The sequence below is a fragment of the Micromys minutus genome (genome assembly GCF_963924665.1).
Source record: "Micromys minutus genome assembly, chromosome: 1".
NCBI classification, from domain to species: domain Eukaryota; kingdom Metazoa; phylum Chordata; class Mammalia; order Rodentia; family Muridae; genus Micromys; species Micromys minutus.
In genome coordinates this window covers 83410017-83424122 of record NC_137969.1, presented here as the reverse complement: position 1 = coordinate 83424122, position 14106 = coordinate 83410017, and the positions used below count along the sequence as shown (strand labels likewise).

Sequence of the window (14106 nt, the reverse complement as noted above, 5' to 3'; positions counted from 1 at the left end):
CACTGTGGGTGTCTCCTATCGCCTTTGAGGCATGGTCTGTGTCCCCCATTGTTGGGATTCAGAACATTTTGTTCCTTGCATCTTTGCCATGTGCAAGCATTTTCCTGTGTTTGCCTAGTGCCACAGGGGGGCGCTCTTTCCAACCACTCTCGCCCACCACCCCTTCTCTGAGGTCCCAGAGAATGTTTCATGAGCATCAAAGCTCCCCCTTCTCTGTTAGGAACAATGGATCACAGTGGACCTGTGTCACTTTCATGTAATGTAGGGCAATTGCTTAAAGGACTTCCGGGCCTTTCCTTTTTGTTCTGACAATTGCAGAAGCTGCTGGTCATAATAAGAAGAGTAATTGGAGCAGAGCCTCCCCCATTTTCTTTCTTCTACTCTGCTATGAAGGCTGGACAAAGTGGATCTTTAAATGCACACTGCCTTTTCTCCCTCCCTGGATAGCAAATTCCAAGGCCCACAGTTTAGTTCCTTCATTTGACCTTCACTTTGGGGAGGATGGTGTCCCCCAGTTTGGGGAAGATGGTGACTCTCAGTTTGGGGAACATGGTGACCCTCAGTTTGGGGAGGATGGTGACCCTCAGTTTGGGGAGGATGATGACTCTCAGTTTGGAGAGGATGGTGTCCCTCAGTTTGGGGAGGATGGTGACTCTCAGTTTGGGGAGGATGGTGACTCTCAGTTTGGGGAGGATGGTGACCCTCAGTTTGGGGAGGATGGTGACCCTCAGTTTGGGGAGGATGGTGACTCTCAGTTTGGGGAGGATGGTGACCCTCAGTTTGGGGAGGATGGTGACCCTCAGTTTGGGGAGGATGGTGACCCTCAGTTTGGGGAGGATGGTGACCCTCAGTTTGGAGAGGATGGTGACCCTCAGTTTGGGGAGGATGGTGACCCTCAGTTTGGGGAGGATGGTGACCCTCAGTTTGGGGAGGATGGTGACCCTCAGTTTGGGGAGGATGATGACCCTCAGTTTGGAGAGGATGGTGACTTTCACTTTGGGGAGGATGGTGTCTCTCAGTTTGGGGAGGATGGTGTCCCTCAGTTTGGGAAAGATGGTAACTCTCAGTTTGGGGAGGATGGTGTCTCTCAGTTTGGGAAGGATGGTAACTCTCAGTTTGGGGAGGATGGTGACTCTCAGTTTGGAGAGGATGGTGTCCCTCAGTTTGGGGAGGATGGTGTCCCTCAGTTTGGGGAGGATGGTGATCCTGGCTGTTGCCTTCTGGCTCTGAATAGAGTTTAGAGACCCAGGAAACTGTCTCATCTGCATGATTCTGGGCACTGAGATTCAGTGGAGGTCCTTGTATCTGGTCATTCCCCCGGGACATTTCTTATTGACTAAATTTTTTCACTGCCTTGTCTTCTGCCATTATTTTTCTTTATACTGTTTAAAAGAATTCTACTTTATCTTAAACAGCAAAGTACAACCAGAGACCTCAGAGAGCCTGATTTGACTCCTTCAGATATTTATGGAGCCAGAGGAACAACAGGTACCCAATATATGACCTGACTACCATTATCTGATTAAAATATGATCAGCTATACCCACACTTTCTTTTCCTTGATGCCTTCTTCTTCTGGACATTAGACCTGTTGATCCAGGCTGACTCTTTTGATAGGCCTTTGCTGGTCTTACCGACCCTGGACACATCCAAATGCCTGTAGCATGAGGTTTCCTGCCTTGCAGGCCAGGTTTTCCAAATATGCCAGCTAATTGTTTCACTTGCTTCTAGCTAGTTACATTTCTTGAGGCCAGAAGATTACACACTATTAGTATCTCCTGAGAGTTCTAGACATCAGAAGTGTGAAGATTTTGAGCTATCAATTGGCCATATAACTAAAGTCAATTTCAAAGTCTTTTCTCAGCCTCCTACCTCAGAATGTCTCCGAGTGTCTGGTCAGCAGGAATTATATTCCAAATTAATTCCATACATTTCGTAGGAGCCATCCCCGCTGGTGGGGAAGTTCAGACGAGGTCTCATCTCTAGCCTTGTAGCTGTTAGTACTTCCTGGACAGGCAGAATGGAGGGAGGCATTGGCTCCTGATTCTTGGCTTTGTGAGAGCCTGGCTGGGCGTACATGATGTACTCTTACAGACCTGGCAGGAAGGCTGGCAGCTCACAACATTCCTGTGCCCTGGGGCCAAGCATTTCACACACCCACACCTTAGCTGATGTATCAGCCAGTCCCCTCCGGGGCAAATAAATCCTGATTCTCCACAAGTGAAGCCATCATCCCAAAAGTGTCATTTGAGTTTGTAACTGTTAGCTTTTAAAGTCTAATGAAGTCCCCTTAAAGGAGAGAGTGGTTATCCAAATATTAAAAGGTCTAGAGTTCAGTTGGATGTCATTTTTGTCCTCTCAATCCGTAGGAGAAGGGCTCAGAGATTATCCAGGAAGTGAGAGCTTAATTCTGAAGATGGCGTCAAGAGGTGTAATGGTTGGTACCTGCTTGCCATCACATTGATGGAAGCCACATGGAACAGCCAGCCATGGGATTGCTTTGTAGAGTAGACAAGAGCAGGTATGTTTAAGGATGATTTGTCTCTCACCGCTGCTTCTTCTTCCTTAGACGCCCCCCACCACGGTCTTTCTGGCCATCAAAACTACTCCGAAGACTCTGAGTACAGCTCAGCCTTGTGGCCAACCCCTGAGCAGACTCGCCTGACTAATCCCGCCTCACAGCAGCCTTTCCCGCTGCAGCGAGATACCTGCTCAGAGAGGGACGGTTCAGTGCACACGGGAACCCCAGTGCCTCTTTACTCAGTTCCTGCAACCCACTTGGCAGTGACAAGTGGCACCAGTGGTGGTGGCAGCAGTGTAGCAGTGATGGGGGCTCCTGAAGGAGGAGTTGGAGAGGGAATGATGCGGATACATCCTGCCCCTGGTAAGACCCACCAGCCGGGCTGGGTACCTTGGAGGGTGGAGTCTTAGGGGTCAAGAAGCAGGTGAGGGTGGCACTAGGACCTGCTGGAAGAAATGGGATGGGGACCGATCACACACGGGGGTGTACTTGTGACCTGCTCTTGTTAGCCTGAAGGAGCATGTTCTTTTCCAGCCCTCTCTTCTGGGACAAGCAGAGCCGGGCAGCAGCGTTCAGATGGGAGAATCCCCGAGGTCTAGCTCCACCCAGCTGGAATTTCCTACACACCTAAGGGGCAGCCTTGGTGCTAGCAGGATTGACCAGTATGTCACGAGGTGGCATAGATTGAGTAGAACCGAGCAAGTGGACTTTGTGTGACCTGCTTCTGGCCACTTGGGCCACTGGGTCCCTGCTTCCTTTCTGCGAGGTGCGTAGGCAGGACCCACACTGAGGCTCTTATTGACACTTTTCTTTGGTGCCACAGGAGAGTACAGGACGCCTCAGGAACCCCCGGGAGAGCCTGATGGTCTAGAAGTCATTTCCAGTCCTCAGGTGAGCAGGTGAACCAGGAGGAACACTGGTGACGCCAGCGGGTCTGCATTTGCTGTTTGCTCCTGGTGTCTCAGCCACACATGGGCTCCTCTCCAGCACTGGCAACTCTTTCTTCTCCACGTATAAGCCCATCCTCCTTTCTTTCCATGTGAAACCCCAAGAGGTGGGAAGGAGGCTGTGTTCTTGTGTCTGTTTAGTCCCACCTGTCCCTTCACCCGTGTTCCTGAGGGACAGTGCAGTGGGCCTGGTGCATGGATGGGTCTCTCTGTCTGCTTCTTCTTCCACGCCGAGAAAGAACATTGGTGTTTGACATTCACCTTGGTGTTTATGTCAGAGCTCTATGGCATTAGTAAGAGTGTGGACTTATGCCTTTTCTGCTTTCCTCCGAGCTGTCTGGTCATCCTATCTGCTTGCTGACAGACTGCACAGCACTTTGATGCAAACCAGATGTTCTGCAGCTTTGCATTGGTCAAATGATAGCATCGTGTAGTTTTCTCAAGTAGTAATAGGCTGTATAGGCCTTCTGTTTTTAAATTTAGATTTAGTTTTATGTGCACGTGCGTTTTGCCTACCTGCATGTCTGCCTCTGTTCCATGTGTATGCCTGGTGTCCACAGAGGCCAGAAGAAAAACAAACCAGATCTTCTGGAACTGGAGTGATGGATAATTGTGAGTCACCATGTGGGTGCTGACAATGAAACCCAGGTCTTCTAGGAGAGCAGCCAGTGCTCTTGACCACTGAGCAGCTCTTCAGCACCAGGGCTATGGATCTTTAAATATAATATATGTTCCTTTCTTTTTTTGCCACGAGGTGTGTTTTATTTGCAACAATCATACAAATAATTTTCTATACTATCCCAGGGCAAACTGGTGAAATTTGGCAGTCCTATTAGTTAGGGGTCCCCTTCATAGACCCACGGGCCGGTGGCATCAGCATGGAGTGTCTGCGTTCACAGTGCAGCTTGTGGCTTGGGTCCATATTCAGGTGGTTCTTCCTCCACATCACGAGGGGGGTCTAGGAGATGACGGGGTGGGGTGGGGAGACCTTCCTAGGCTTTTAGGAGATTTTCCTGTTCAATGGTCTCTTTGGCCGGCAGGGTGTTCTCCTGTGTCTCAGTTTTCTTCAGCTTGGCCTTATCGAAGCTTGTCTGCCATTTTCTTACAACTCTTGGATTCTCATTCCAAGCTTGTGCTCTAGGGGCTCCCACTCAGGTTGTTACAGCAAGAGACCAATATATTTTTCTTTTGCAGAAAAAAATAGTATATTATTGTTATAGAAAAACTAACATAAAGAACCAAATAAATACTATTTAGAATTCCACAGTAAATGTTCTGGTTCTTTCATTATTTTTTCTGGATATATATATATATATATATATATATGTATATGCAGATGCTTTCAATAGTTAAAACAGGTGTATTTATTTTCTATTTGTTATTTAATACATATAAGATTTTTTTCTAGTATTTCGAAGTATTTTCTCAGAAATGGTATGACATGATCCATTGTGTGACAGCACTCCTTTCCTTCCCAAGTGTCTGTGGAACTCCTACAGTATGCCAGGCACTGTCGTGGGGCTGGCTGTGCATCTGTGGCTGGCAGAGGTGACTTGATAGGACTAGCACTGTGCACTGGGCAGAGATGGCTCAGGGCCACATCTCTGTGGAGGTCTTTGAGCAGAGACCAGAGTGTAGCATGGGAATGAATCAGGTGACAAGGGCACAGGTGTTAGTGTAGAGGGAGCCCTGGACACTCTTGGGTTAGTGGAAGGAGATTCCTGTGTTAGATAGCAGGGTGCACAGGGGAGGGGCCTTAAAAGCAGGCCCTTTCTTCTCTGCCTTTTCTTTTACAATCTCCATTTTTCTCTGTGGGGTTTTCCATCTTTCTTTCACCGTTACATAACACAGACGGTGGTTACCCTAGAACATAGGCTCAGCCTATGTCTTGATTTACTGAATCAGAAGAAATGCTTAGGTGGAAAGCCAGGTTAGAATCCCTTCTCTGCATTTCACTAGCTCAGTGTATTGTTATGCGTTGTTTTTTTTTAATAATTAAAACCAGATGATAATAATAGTAAATTCCTCATTGTACTGTTGCAAGGATTCAGTGGATCATGATATGTAAAGCTCTTAGAATAGTGCCTGGTACCTCTTTACCCCCAAATAATGACAGAAAGAGGGAGGGAGAGGGAGGGAGGGAGGGAGGGAGAGAGATAGATAGATAGAGGGGGGAGGGGAATGGGGAGGGAGAGGGAGAGAGAAGGGGGGGAGAGAGAGAGAGAGAGAGAGAGAGAGAGAGAGAGAGAGAGAGAGGAAGGGAGGGAGGGAGGGAGGGTAGGGAAGCCTTTTCAGTATTTTGCTGTAGTGTTTTATGTTAAGCTTTTATGTTCTATTGAAAATCTAAAATGAAAATACAATATAAAGATTACACTCACATGAGATACCTGGTATAGACAGTCATAACAAGACATAACACAAAGGGCAGAGGTGACCAGGGCTCAGAGATGGGAGTGGAGGAGGTGTTTCTGGTGAGATGACACCTGACATGGTGCTGCTGCTGCTTGCTGGATGACATTGTGTGTATACTCAGTGCCTCCGTGTTGTAAGTGGACGACATTGTGTGTATACTCAGTGCCTCTGTGTTGTAAGTGGACGACATTGTGTGTATACTCAGTGCCTCTGTGTTGTAAGTGGACGACATTGTGTGTATACTCAGTGCCTCTGTGTTGTAAGTGGGCGACACTGTGTGTATATTAAATGCCATTGTGTTGTAAGTGGGCGACATTGTGTGTATATTAAATGCCTCTGTGTTGTAAGTGGGCGACATTGTGTGTATACTCAATGCCTCCGTGTTGTAAGTGGGCGACATTGTGTGTATATTAAATGCCTCTGTGTTATAAGTGGTCAACGTGAGCTTTAGGCTTTCATACCTTACCACGATAAGGAAAACTCAGTGGGAAGTTTTCGGCTCCCTTCCAGTGTCTATGTTCTTAAGAGAGCCTGTTTGGAAATAAACTCTAAGGTTAGATCACTGGTTGCTAGGTTCTCTGGCACTGCAGTGTGAGGGTCTCTCAGAGGTTCCATGCACTCTTCTCTAGATCTTGGCCCAGTTCTGAGACTGTGACCTGGAGAGGTTATCTGGCTGACAAACAGCTAATGTTAGGGAGATAATGGAGAGTGGGTGGGTCCTGGTTTGTCCCTTCTGTTACCAACGTTTTTATGGATAAACCTACCTCCCCTCCCAGTAGAGTAAGCTCTCCTGAGGCTAGCCCTGGGTTCTGGGTGAATCATCATATGGAAACGTGCTCTGCAACCCGTTAAACACCATGTGAATCTCTATTGTTTTATCTTAGACACAACCGGTTTCCAGGGCTCGAAGTTTATCGGAGGATTCTGCCATTTCAGCCGAGGAGAATGAGGAGGGGTCTTTTGACAGAGCAGACAAACCACCTCACCCTGATGCTTCACAGAAAGAAAAGCTGGGAGAAGGGAAGAATACAAAGGTGGAGAACTTGGTCTCTGTTTTCCCCTTTCGTCCTTGCTTCAAACGGCAGAGTGGTCCAAGGCCCTAGTCCCTCCATGAGTACCTCATGCCTGGCTGGCAGCTCTCACAGTGGGTGAGAGAAACAAGTCCACTGGCCTTAACATTTTCCCTTTCCCCTCAGAGCTCTGGATTCGGCTGGTTCAGCTGGTTTCGATCAAAGCCTGCCAGCAGTGTCTCCACCTCTGGAGATGAAGACTCTGTGGACAGTTCTGACTCAGAGGTAGCTTTCACAGATTGACTGGCAACCCTTCCCTGTGGACCCCAGAGGGGACCCAGTCACAACACAACCTTGGCCTCATGTTCTATCTTGGGCTGAAGGAAAGGGAGGCTCTGTGCTGGGAGAGCATCAGAAATAAGCCTTTTTGTAAAGACAAAAGGCAGAGTGAGACAGGCCTTAGAAGTCAGACATGGTGGCTCATCCTGTAATCATAGCATTTGGCTCATCCTGTAATCATAGCATTTGGGATGCTGAGGCAGGAGGATTGCTGTGAGTTCTAGACTAGCCTAGGCTACACAATTTGGCTTCATTATAAACAAAACAAAATAACAGCTATACCTACACACCAAAGAGGGAGAGAGAGGGGGGGTGAGATGGGCAGAAACATGAGCAAATTACAATGAAGAAATTTTACTTCAGAGGCTCAGCAACAGGAAGCTAACCAGCATCCATTGCAGAGGCTTCACAGAACAAAATGGTATTTGTGGAGAGTTGCCTACTTGGATGTTACTATTGTGGATGCTGGAACACGTGTAGGCTGGCATGATTTTGTAGAGAACTAATATTACATTTCCTGTCCCTTTCTCACCAAACAGGAGTCTTCCAGAGCATCACCCCCTCATCACGACAGCCTGGGCTTATCACCAACATCTCCTCTCACATCCCCATCTCTGCCAGGTGCCAGTGCCTTCTTGAGAGGCACAGGTACCTACAGCCTCCAGTCTTCTGGGTGCTGTTGGTACTCTTAGCTTGGGGGTACCCTTTTGTAAGTGGGAACTCCTCAGTTCTGAGCATGTGAAGCAGCTTGGATTCCTTGCCTTCTAGGTGGGAAGAGTCTCCAAGGATCCTCAAACAGTAGTGGAATAGCTGAAGGTGTGGGAATTGGAGGGTTCTCGGGGCCACAGGTGAGCAGGCTATGGGCTTGGGCTCTGGACTCCAGATGATGCCTGTGTGTGAGTGAGGACTGGATGTCTTCAGCAGGCTGGAGAAGCATCCCTGCAAAGGATGACTTCAGGATATGGAAAAAACCTTCGGTATGACTTTGCTCCAGCTATCTACATAGTATCATAGTATCTCAGCCAGGAGGGCCTAGCCAGTGGAAGGGTAGTTTCTTACAAGTCAAGGGCCTAAAAGTGAATGGCCACAGCGCTGGCTGATCTAATTCATTCTGAGGATTTTTTCTTAGGTTTGTGGCTGGCTCCCTTCCCCCATGTCTTCATCAGTATTTCCTCTGTATGTGTCTATGTTAATGTTCCTCCTTTTGTAAGGATATTGTGCATGTTATGTGGGGTCCTATGAAGCATCTTTGAGGATTATTTTTCATGCTGAGATACTGGGGCTTTATCAGATGCATTTTGGAGAATCATACTTCTGCCTGTATAGCTTAGATGGAGTCCAGGGAATGGCCTCTTCTGCAGTCTCAGTAGGTAGTGGAGTTCACTCATGTGCACTTGGTTGGCACTATCATAAATTCTTCACAAATTGTCTATATATCTAGGGATTTCCTGCCTATTGCTAGGGAAATGTTTCCATCTCTTGAAGTTTGTTTGGAGTACTCTTGTAGCATCTGAGGCCTTCTGAGGAGTTTCATAGTGATTTTTATGATCCGATATAATTTCTTGTGACTTTTTCTTACTACTTTCTTTGGGTGTAAAAACTTGTGCTCCTGTTTAGTCATCCCCGGTCCTGGCATTGGTTATGCCAACCTGAGGTTTATAAAAAGCCGTTTTGTTGGATAACACTGATTCTTGTGGAAGGGTTTAGCATACCAGGAAGTGGCCATGGATCAGATTCTCTCTTGTTTGCATCCACAGGGTGTGTCTTCTGAGTTCTACTCCCAGCCTGGTGCCCTGCCTCCTCCACCTACCTTGCAAGGTGCTGTTCCGCTCTACAATCCATCTCAGGTCCCTCAGGTAAGGACTGGCCTTATGGGGAGGAGCTAGGAGTTCAGGTTATAGATTAAGGAGGGCAGCGTAGAGTTCCAAATTCCCACTCACTGGATGCAAGTTTAATGAGCAATTATTGAGTCTCCCTTAAGTCTTTCTTTCTACATCTGTGGAAGCTTACAGCAGCTGTATGTGCATGTGCACACACACACACACACACACACACACACACACACACACACACATACACACACACAACCCCAAACATCATTCCTGACCTATGATTGGTCTTGAGATATAAAAGACACAGTGCTATTGTTTTAGTGTGGGTGCCTTTTCCTGTCTTGGGGTAAGAAGGTTTCTGCAGACTAGGTCTCTGCTCCTCAGTGATCTAGAGATGACTCTGCAGATACTTCCTTTGGGCTTTGCCCTTTATAAAATCAAACTTCCTTTCACCATCTTTTGGAGGTGAAGGCTAGCCATTAGAATACAGTGTTGGGAGCCACCTACAGCTGAAATGGGTGTCCTTGCTATTCCCACTCATCCCCAAGAAGAGCCATGCTTGGAGCTGTACACTCCAGTGTAGTGTCTCTCCTTCTTTTCCAGCTTCCCACTGCTAGTAGCCTGAACCGGCCAAACCGTCTAGCCCAGCGCCGCTACCCAACCCAACCGTGCTGAGAGTGACCATCTGTCCCAGGCTCATGAGGATGACTGCCTACCCATTCTGGGCTCACTTTCTGGAGCACAGCTTTCCCGCTGCTTCCTACTTCTCAGTGTCCAGCTCACCTCGCCATAGCCAGGCCCTTGCTGTGAGCCTGCTGCAGGGGTACCTGGGGATTAGGGACAGGATCTCCCTAGACAATAGCTTATTTGAGAGTGATGGGAACCGTGTCATCAGATGAGGAACAGGCGCCAGTGCCTATGGTAGAGTGTCATGGCAGCAGACTTGAGGCAGAAGCTTGAGGACATCAGGAAAGGGAGGGACCCCAGGATCCCATGGTGAAAACCGGGCTGTGCAGCAGGGGCTCAGAGCAACATCCCAGAATAATGTGGACTCCCACCATAGACTCGCTTAAAGCTCAGTTCATGTTCTCGTTAGTGAAGTTTTACGTTAAATTTCATTATTGCTGCCCTTCAGTGCTTCCCTTCTCAATGACATTTCAGCAATTTTCCTCCTGGTCCCAGTTTTGTGCACATTTTCTATGTGGTTCAGACTAATTATATTTCTCTCACTTTCTTAGCTGGTCCTATTTTTTTCCCCCACATTCTGACATCTGGCTATCAAGTTAGATTGCTGTAGGCATCATATCGTCATGGTAACTACTGAACCTAATGATGCAGATGGATGGAACATCAGTATAATAAATAACAGAAAACGTCTCCTCAAACGTCATCCTTTGCATACGAGGGGGAGGAATGAGTGCCTCATTGCTAATACCTGCCTTCCTACCTCAGGCCTTTGCAAATTGATGTTCTGTGAGGGTCACCGGGGCCCCATGGAGGAGAAGGATGTCTTGGAAATTTCCATTTTTCCTTTCAAACCTCAAATAGAAATGATTCTTGCTGTTTGTCAGATTTGCTTAAAATTGCTCCTCACAAAGAACATTTTTGTATGTGTAATTGTACAGAAAAGTTTTGTACTTTAATGTACTATGGCTCTGAGGTTGATAGCGATTAAATCCAGATAATTTGATAGCAAATGCTTGTCTGTGGCTGGTGTCTGTAGAGGGAGAAAATACATTGATGGTCTCTTCCCTGAAGTCTTTCTAATAACGGTTCCATTGTGTGATCTGGTGTGAATAGCTAGAAAGAGCTCTTTGTTAATGGCGAATCAGACACCGGTCTTCTTCATTTCCAGGTCCACTCTAATGCTATCGCTTTTTCTTTTTCCAATTCAAGAAATACGGACAAAAGCTCCCCTAACCAACTAGGCAGTTCGCTGGATGAATGTGGCATATTCTGTCTCCTGTTCTTTTCCTCTTAGATGACATTAGAAACTATATACATAAGCGTTTGGTACCTGGAAAGCCCCTACAATGTGCAGTTTTCCTTTCTAAGATGACTGTTTCTTAAGTTTGGTATGCCTACACCAAGCCGTAGCAGCCTGGTACCCTAGTAGGTTTGGTATGCTGACACCAAGCCGTATCAGCCTGGTACCCTAGTAGGTTTGGTATGCCTACACCAAGCCGTATCAGCCTGGTACCCTAGTAGGTTTGGTATGCCGACACCAAGACGTAGCAGCCTGGTACCCTAGTAGGTTTGGTATGCCTACACCAAGCTGTAGCAGCCTGGTACCCTAGTAGGTTTGGTATGCTGACACCAAGCCGTATCAGCCTGGTACCCTAGTAGGTTTGGTATGCCGACACCAAGACGTAGCAGCCTGGTACCCTAGCACCACACTGTCTAAGTTTCCACTCTGCTCACGCCCTGTTCACCTTGCAGCCACAGACAAGGTGGCTTGGCTATCCTGGGCACCTAGTTTCTCACTTATAAAATGATGGCAATGGTAATAGTCCCTACTTTACAGGGAAAGTGCTAGAATTAAATGACCGAAGGTCTATGAAATATGGGTGGCTCCTGCTAAAAACTGTGTTTCAAGTTATTAGTGTATAGCTAATAAGCAAATCACTGGACTTCAGCCTACGTCGGTCTGATTTCTTGCGTCATTTTTGATATATGTATCTGGTAGAAATGTTAATTTTAAAACACTTCTCAGGATTTGTCTTAATTGTAAAACCAGTTTCCCTCAGCATCCAGTCTTCCACCTTGTTAGCCAGAGGCATAGTTCCCCTGGGAACAACAACACAGGGAATGTCCTACCCAATGCACAGCAAGTCAGTGGAGCGGCCTGATGACTGAAGGAGAGGCCTAAGCCTTACTGCTCTGTTCAGGCCTTCACAGAAAAGCAGTGAGTACAGTGCCCAGGAAAGCAAGCACCGAGCTTCCTTTAGTTCCCAGCAGAAGAGCACATAGCTCTGAATGCGTCTTCCCAGGAGGGACTGACAGGATGCTTTCTGCACCAGAGGAGGAGGCGGTTCACAACACGTTTGCTAATTCACAATCGGAAGTGTTTGCTGCGGCAGTCAGAATGCGTCCATCAGTCTGTATAGCCTTGATTAGAACAAACCCATTGCTCATTGATCAGGAAAGGTCTGATGAACTGGGGTCACTCAAAGGTCTTCATTGTTTATCAGCTTTGGATGTGTGGCAGTGGCTGTGTTGCTGAAGGCCATTTAACAGCTCCAGCTGGTAGGAACCAGTTGTGGTAAAAGACAGAATGCAGCTGTAACAGGAAAGTATTTCTTCCCACCTTCTACAGGATGAGGGGTGGGGTAGCATGGGAAAGGGAAAGCAATGGCATTGGAGACCTTTTCTTCTTCCATAGCCCAGGAGGACCTGTAAGACTGGCTTGATACTGTGTCCACTGTGTTGGTGGCCATAGTGGCTTGATCCTGGGGATGGCCAGGTCTGTGATGGAGGTAGATCTCCATGCAAAATAAAACAATCTAGAAGGAAGCAGTTGTACTGTGTCCCAAAAGGTCAGAGGGGACCAGTGGTATTCAAAAGACAATATGTTAGGTTTAGAAAGGAACAGAGAAAAACACAAGAGAGACTGGGTCACAGACCTTCTTTCATCACCACGGGGCAATCTGAGGAGAGAGAGACTACAAATAAAATTCTATGTTTAAACAAAATAATGACCAAAAGACACCATTCAGAAGGAAGCACTTGAGACAGTATTAATTGGTGAGTTTGTTTCTCCCCCTGTTCCTCAGTGGAGTACAAGCTCTGAGGGAGGATAAATTAGTTAAGGAAAATAAAGCCATGTTTTTCTTGTGAAACTGAGTCATTAAGTGCAAATTTGAGATTCATATATATATATATATATCTGAATATATATAATGCTTATATGAATATATATAATACTTATATGAAAACATTTAAACTTAATGTTCAGTAATTTGAGAGAGAACAAACTGTTAAATTCCATTTAAGTATCTTTCTCACATCTCGCCACCCTCCCACCCCTCTGACAAATTCTCTTATGTGGCTCTGAAACTGTGAAGGAGCTAGTTACCTCAGTCACCTGCAAACATTACTCTTCTAATGCCACGTGGATCCTTGCCAGGATCCAAGCCTCTCTTAGTGTTTTATTTCTCCAAGACAGCTTCATTTTGGAGGGAGAGAGTTTCTATTCTGAGCAACCAAAAAGTGGGGCAAAAGATATGACCAAAACCAGAGTGTTTTCTACCTAGAGGGAATGTACAGACATCCGGTTTTACTTGAAAAGGGGTAAGAACAATGAGATTTGGTTCTCACTATTTTTAGAATGTTATCTAACCCTTCCACCCCAAGAGAGTCGTGGAAGTCATTTTCTACTCATCTGCCTTTGTCTTCCGCTGGAACCTGTCCCAGCAGCAGCATGGTTCCGGAGGCAACCACCGCAGTAGGATGTAGGTAGGTGCTTGACTGAGTTTGCCTCAAGCATGCCCTCAATGCTCACCCATGCTCAGGATGTATACCTGGTCATCACCCATTCAGCTCCTTCCCAAATAGCTTCTCAATGAGAGTGAAAGGTATTTTGGATGAAGATTAATAGTACATTACAGTGTTTTCATCACAATCTCACTAAGTGGAAGAATCTGCCTCCTACACTTTCATCTTTTCTACATTCCCATCTCTAGGTAACAGCACTTCTTTGGATCAAGATAACAGCAGTTTAAGTCAACTTTATTGACCTGTGAAAGGTGTTTGTTACTTTAACATGAGATGTTTTCCTGGCTTCTGTGCATTGTAGAGTGTGCCTATTCCATTTAAAAAGAATCTTAAGGAGATTCCATAGCTTTCATTAAGGTTTCATTGAGCTTTGAATATGAAATGTCCTCCATAGATAAATGTTCTCCAACATTTGGCCCCTAGATGGTGGTGCTGTTTTGAAAGGTTGCAGGACCTTTAATAGGTGGATCATTGCTGGAGGAAGTGGAGCACTGCAGGGAAAGCCTTGAGGTTTTATGACCCGGCTCCATGTCCTAGCCATCCTCTTCCTC

At 46.5% G+C, this 14106-nt stretch overlaps 1 protein-coding gene across 2 annotated transcripts in view; it reads left to right on the top strand.

The window, feature by feature from the left end:
• Positions 1-10649, top strand: part of SEC16B (SEC16 homolog B, endoplasmic reticulum export factor) — a 76309-nt gene extending 65660 nt beyond the window's left edge. For both annotated transcript variants that reach the window (XM_080918728.1, XM_080918729.1), the window contains 9 exons: positions 1416-1488; positions 2570-2884; positions 3345-3412; positions 6765-6914; positions 7077-7175; positions 7769-7850; positions 7998-8077; positions 8987-9085; positions 9665-10649. In XM_080918728.1, coding sequence (XP_080774854.1) covers positions 1416-1488; positions 2570-2884; positions 3345-3412; positions 6765-6914; positions 7077-7175; positions 7769-7850; positions 7998-8077; positions 8987-9085; positions 9665-9736 — 1038 coding nt within the window. In that variant the 3' untranslated portion in view covers positions 9737-10649. The remainder of the gene's footprint in view (positions 1-1415; positions 1489-2569; positions 2885-3344; positions 3413-6764; positions 6915-7076; positions 7176-7768; positions 7851-7997; positions 8078-8986; positions 9086-9664) is intronic.
• Positions 10650-14106: the final 3457 nt, after the last annotated feature.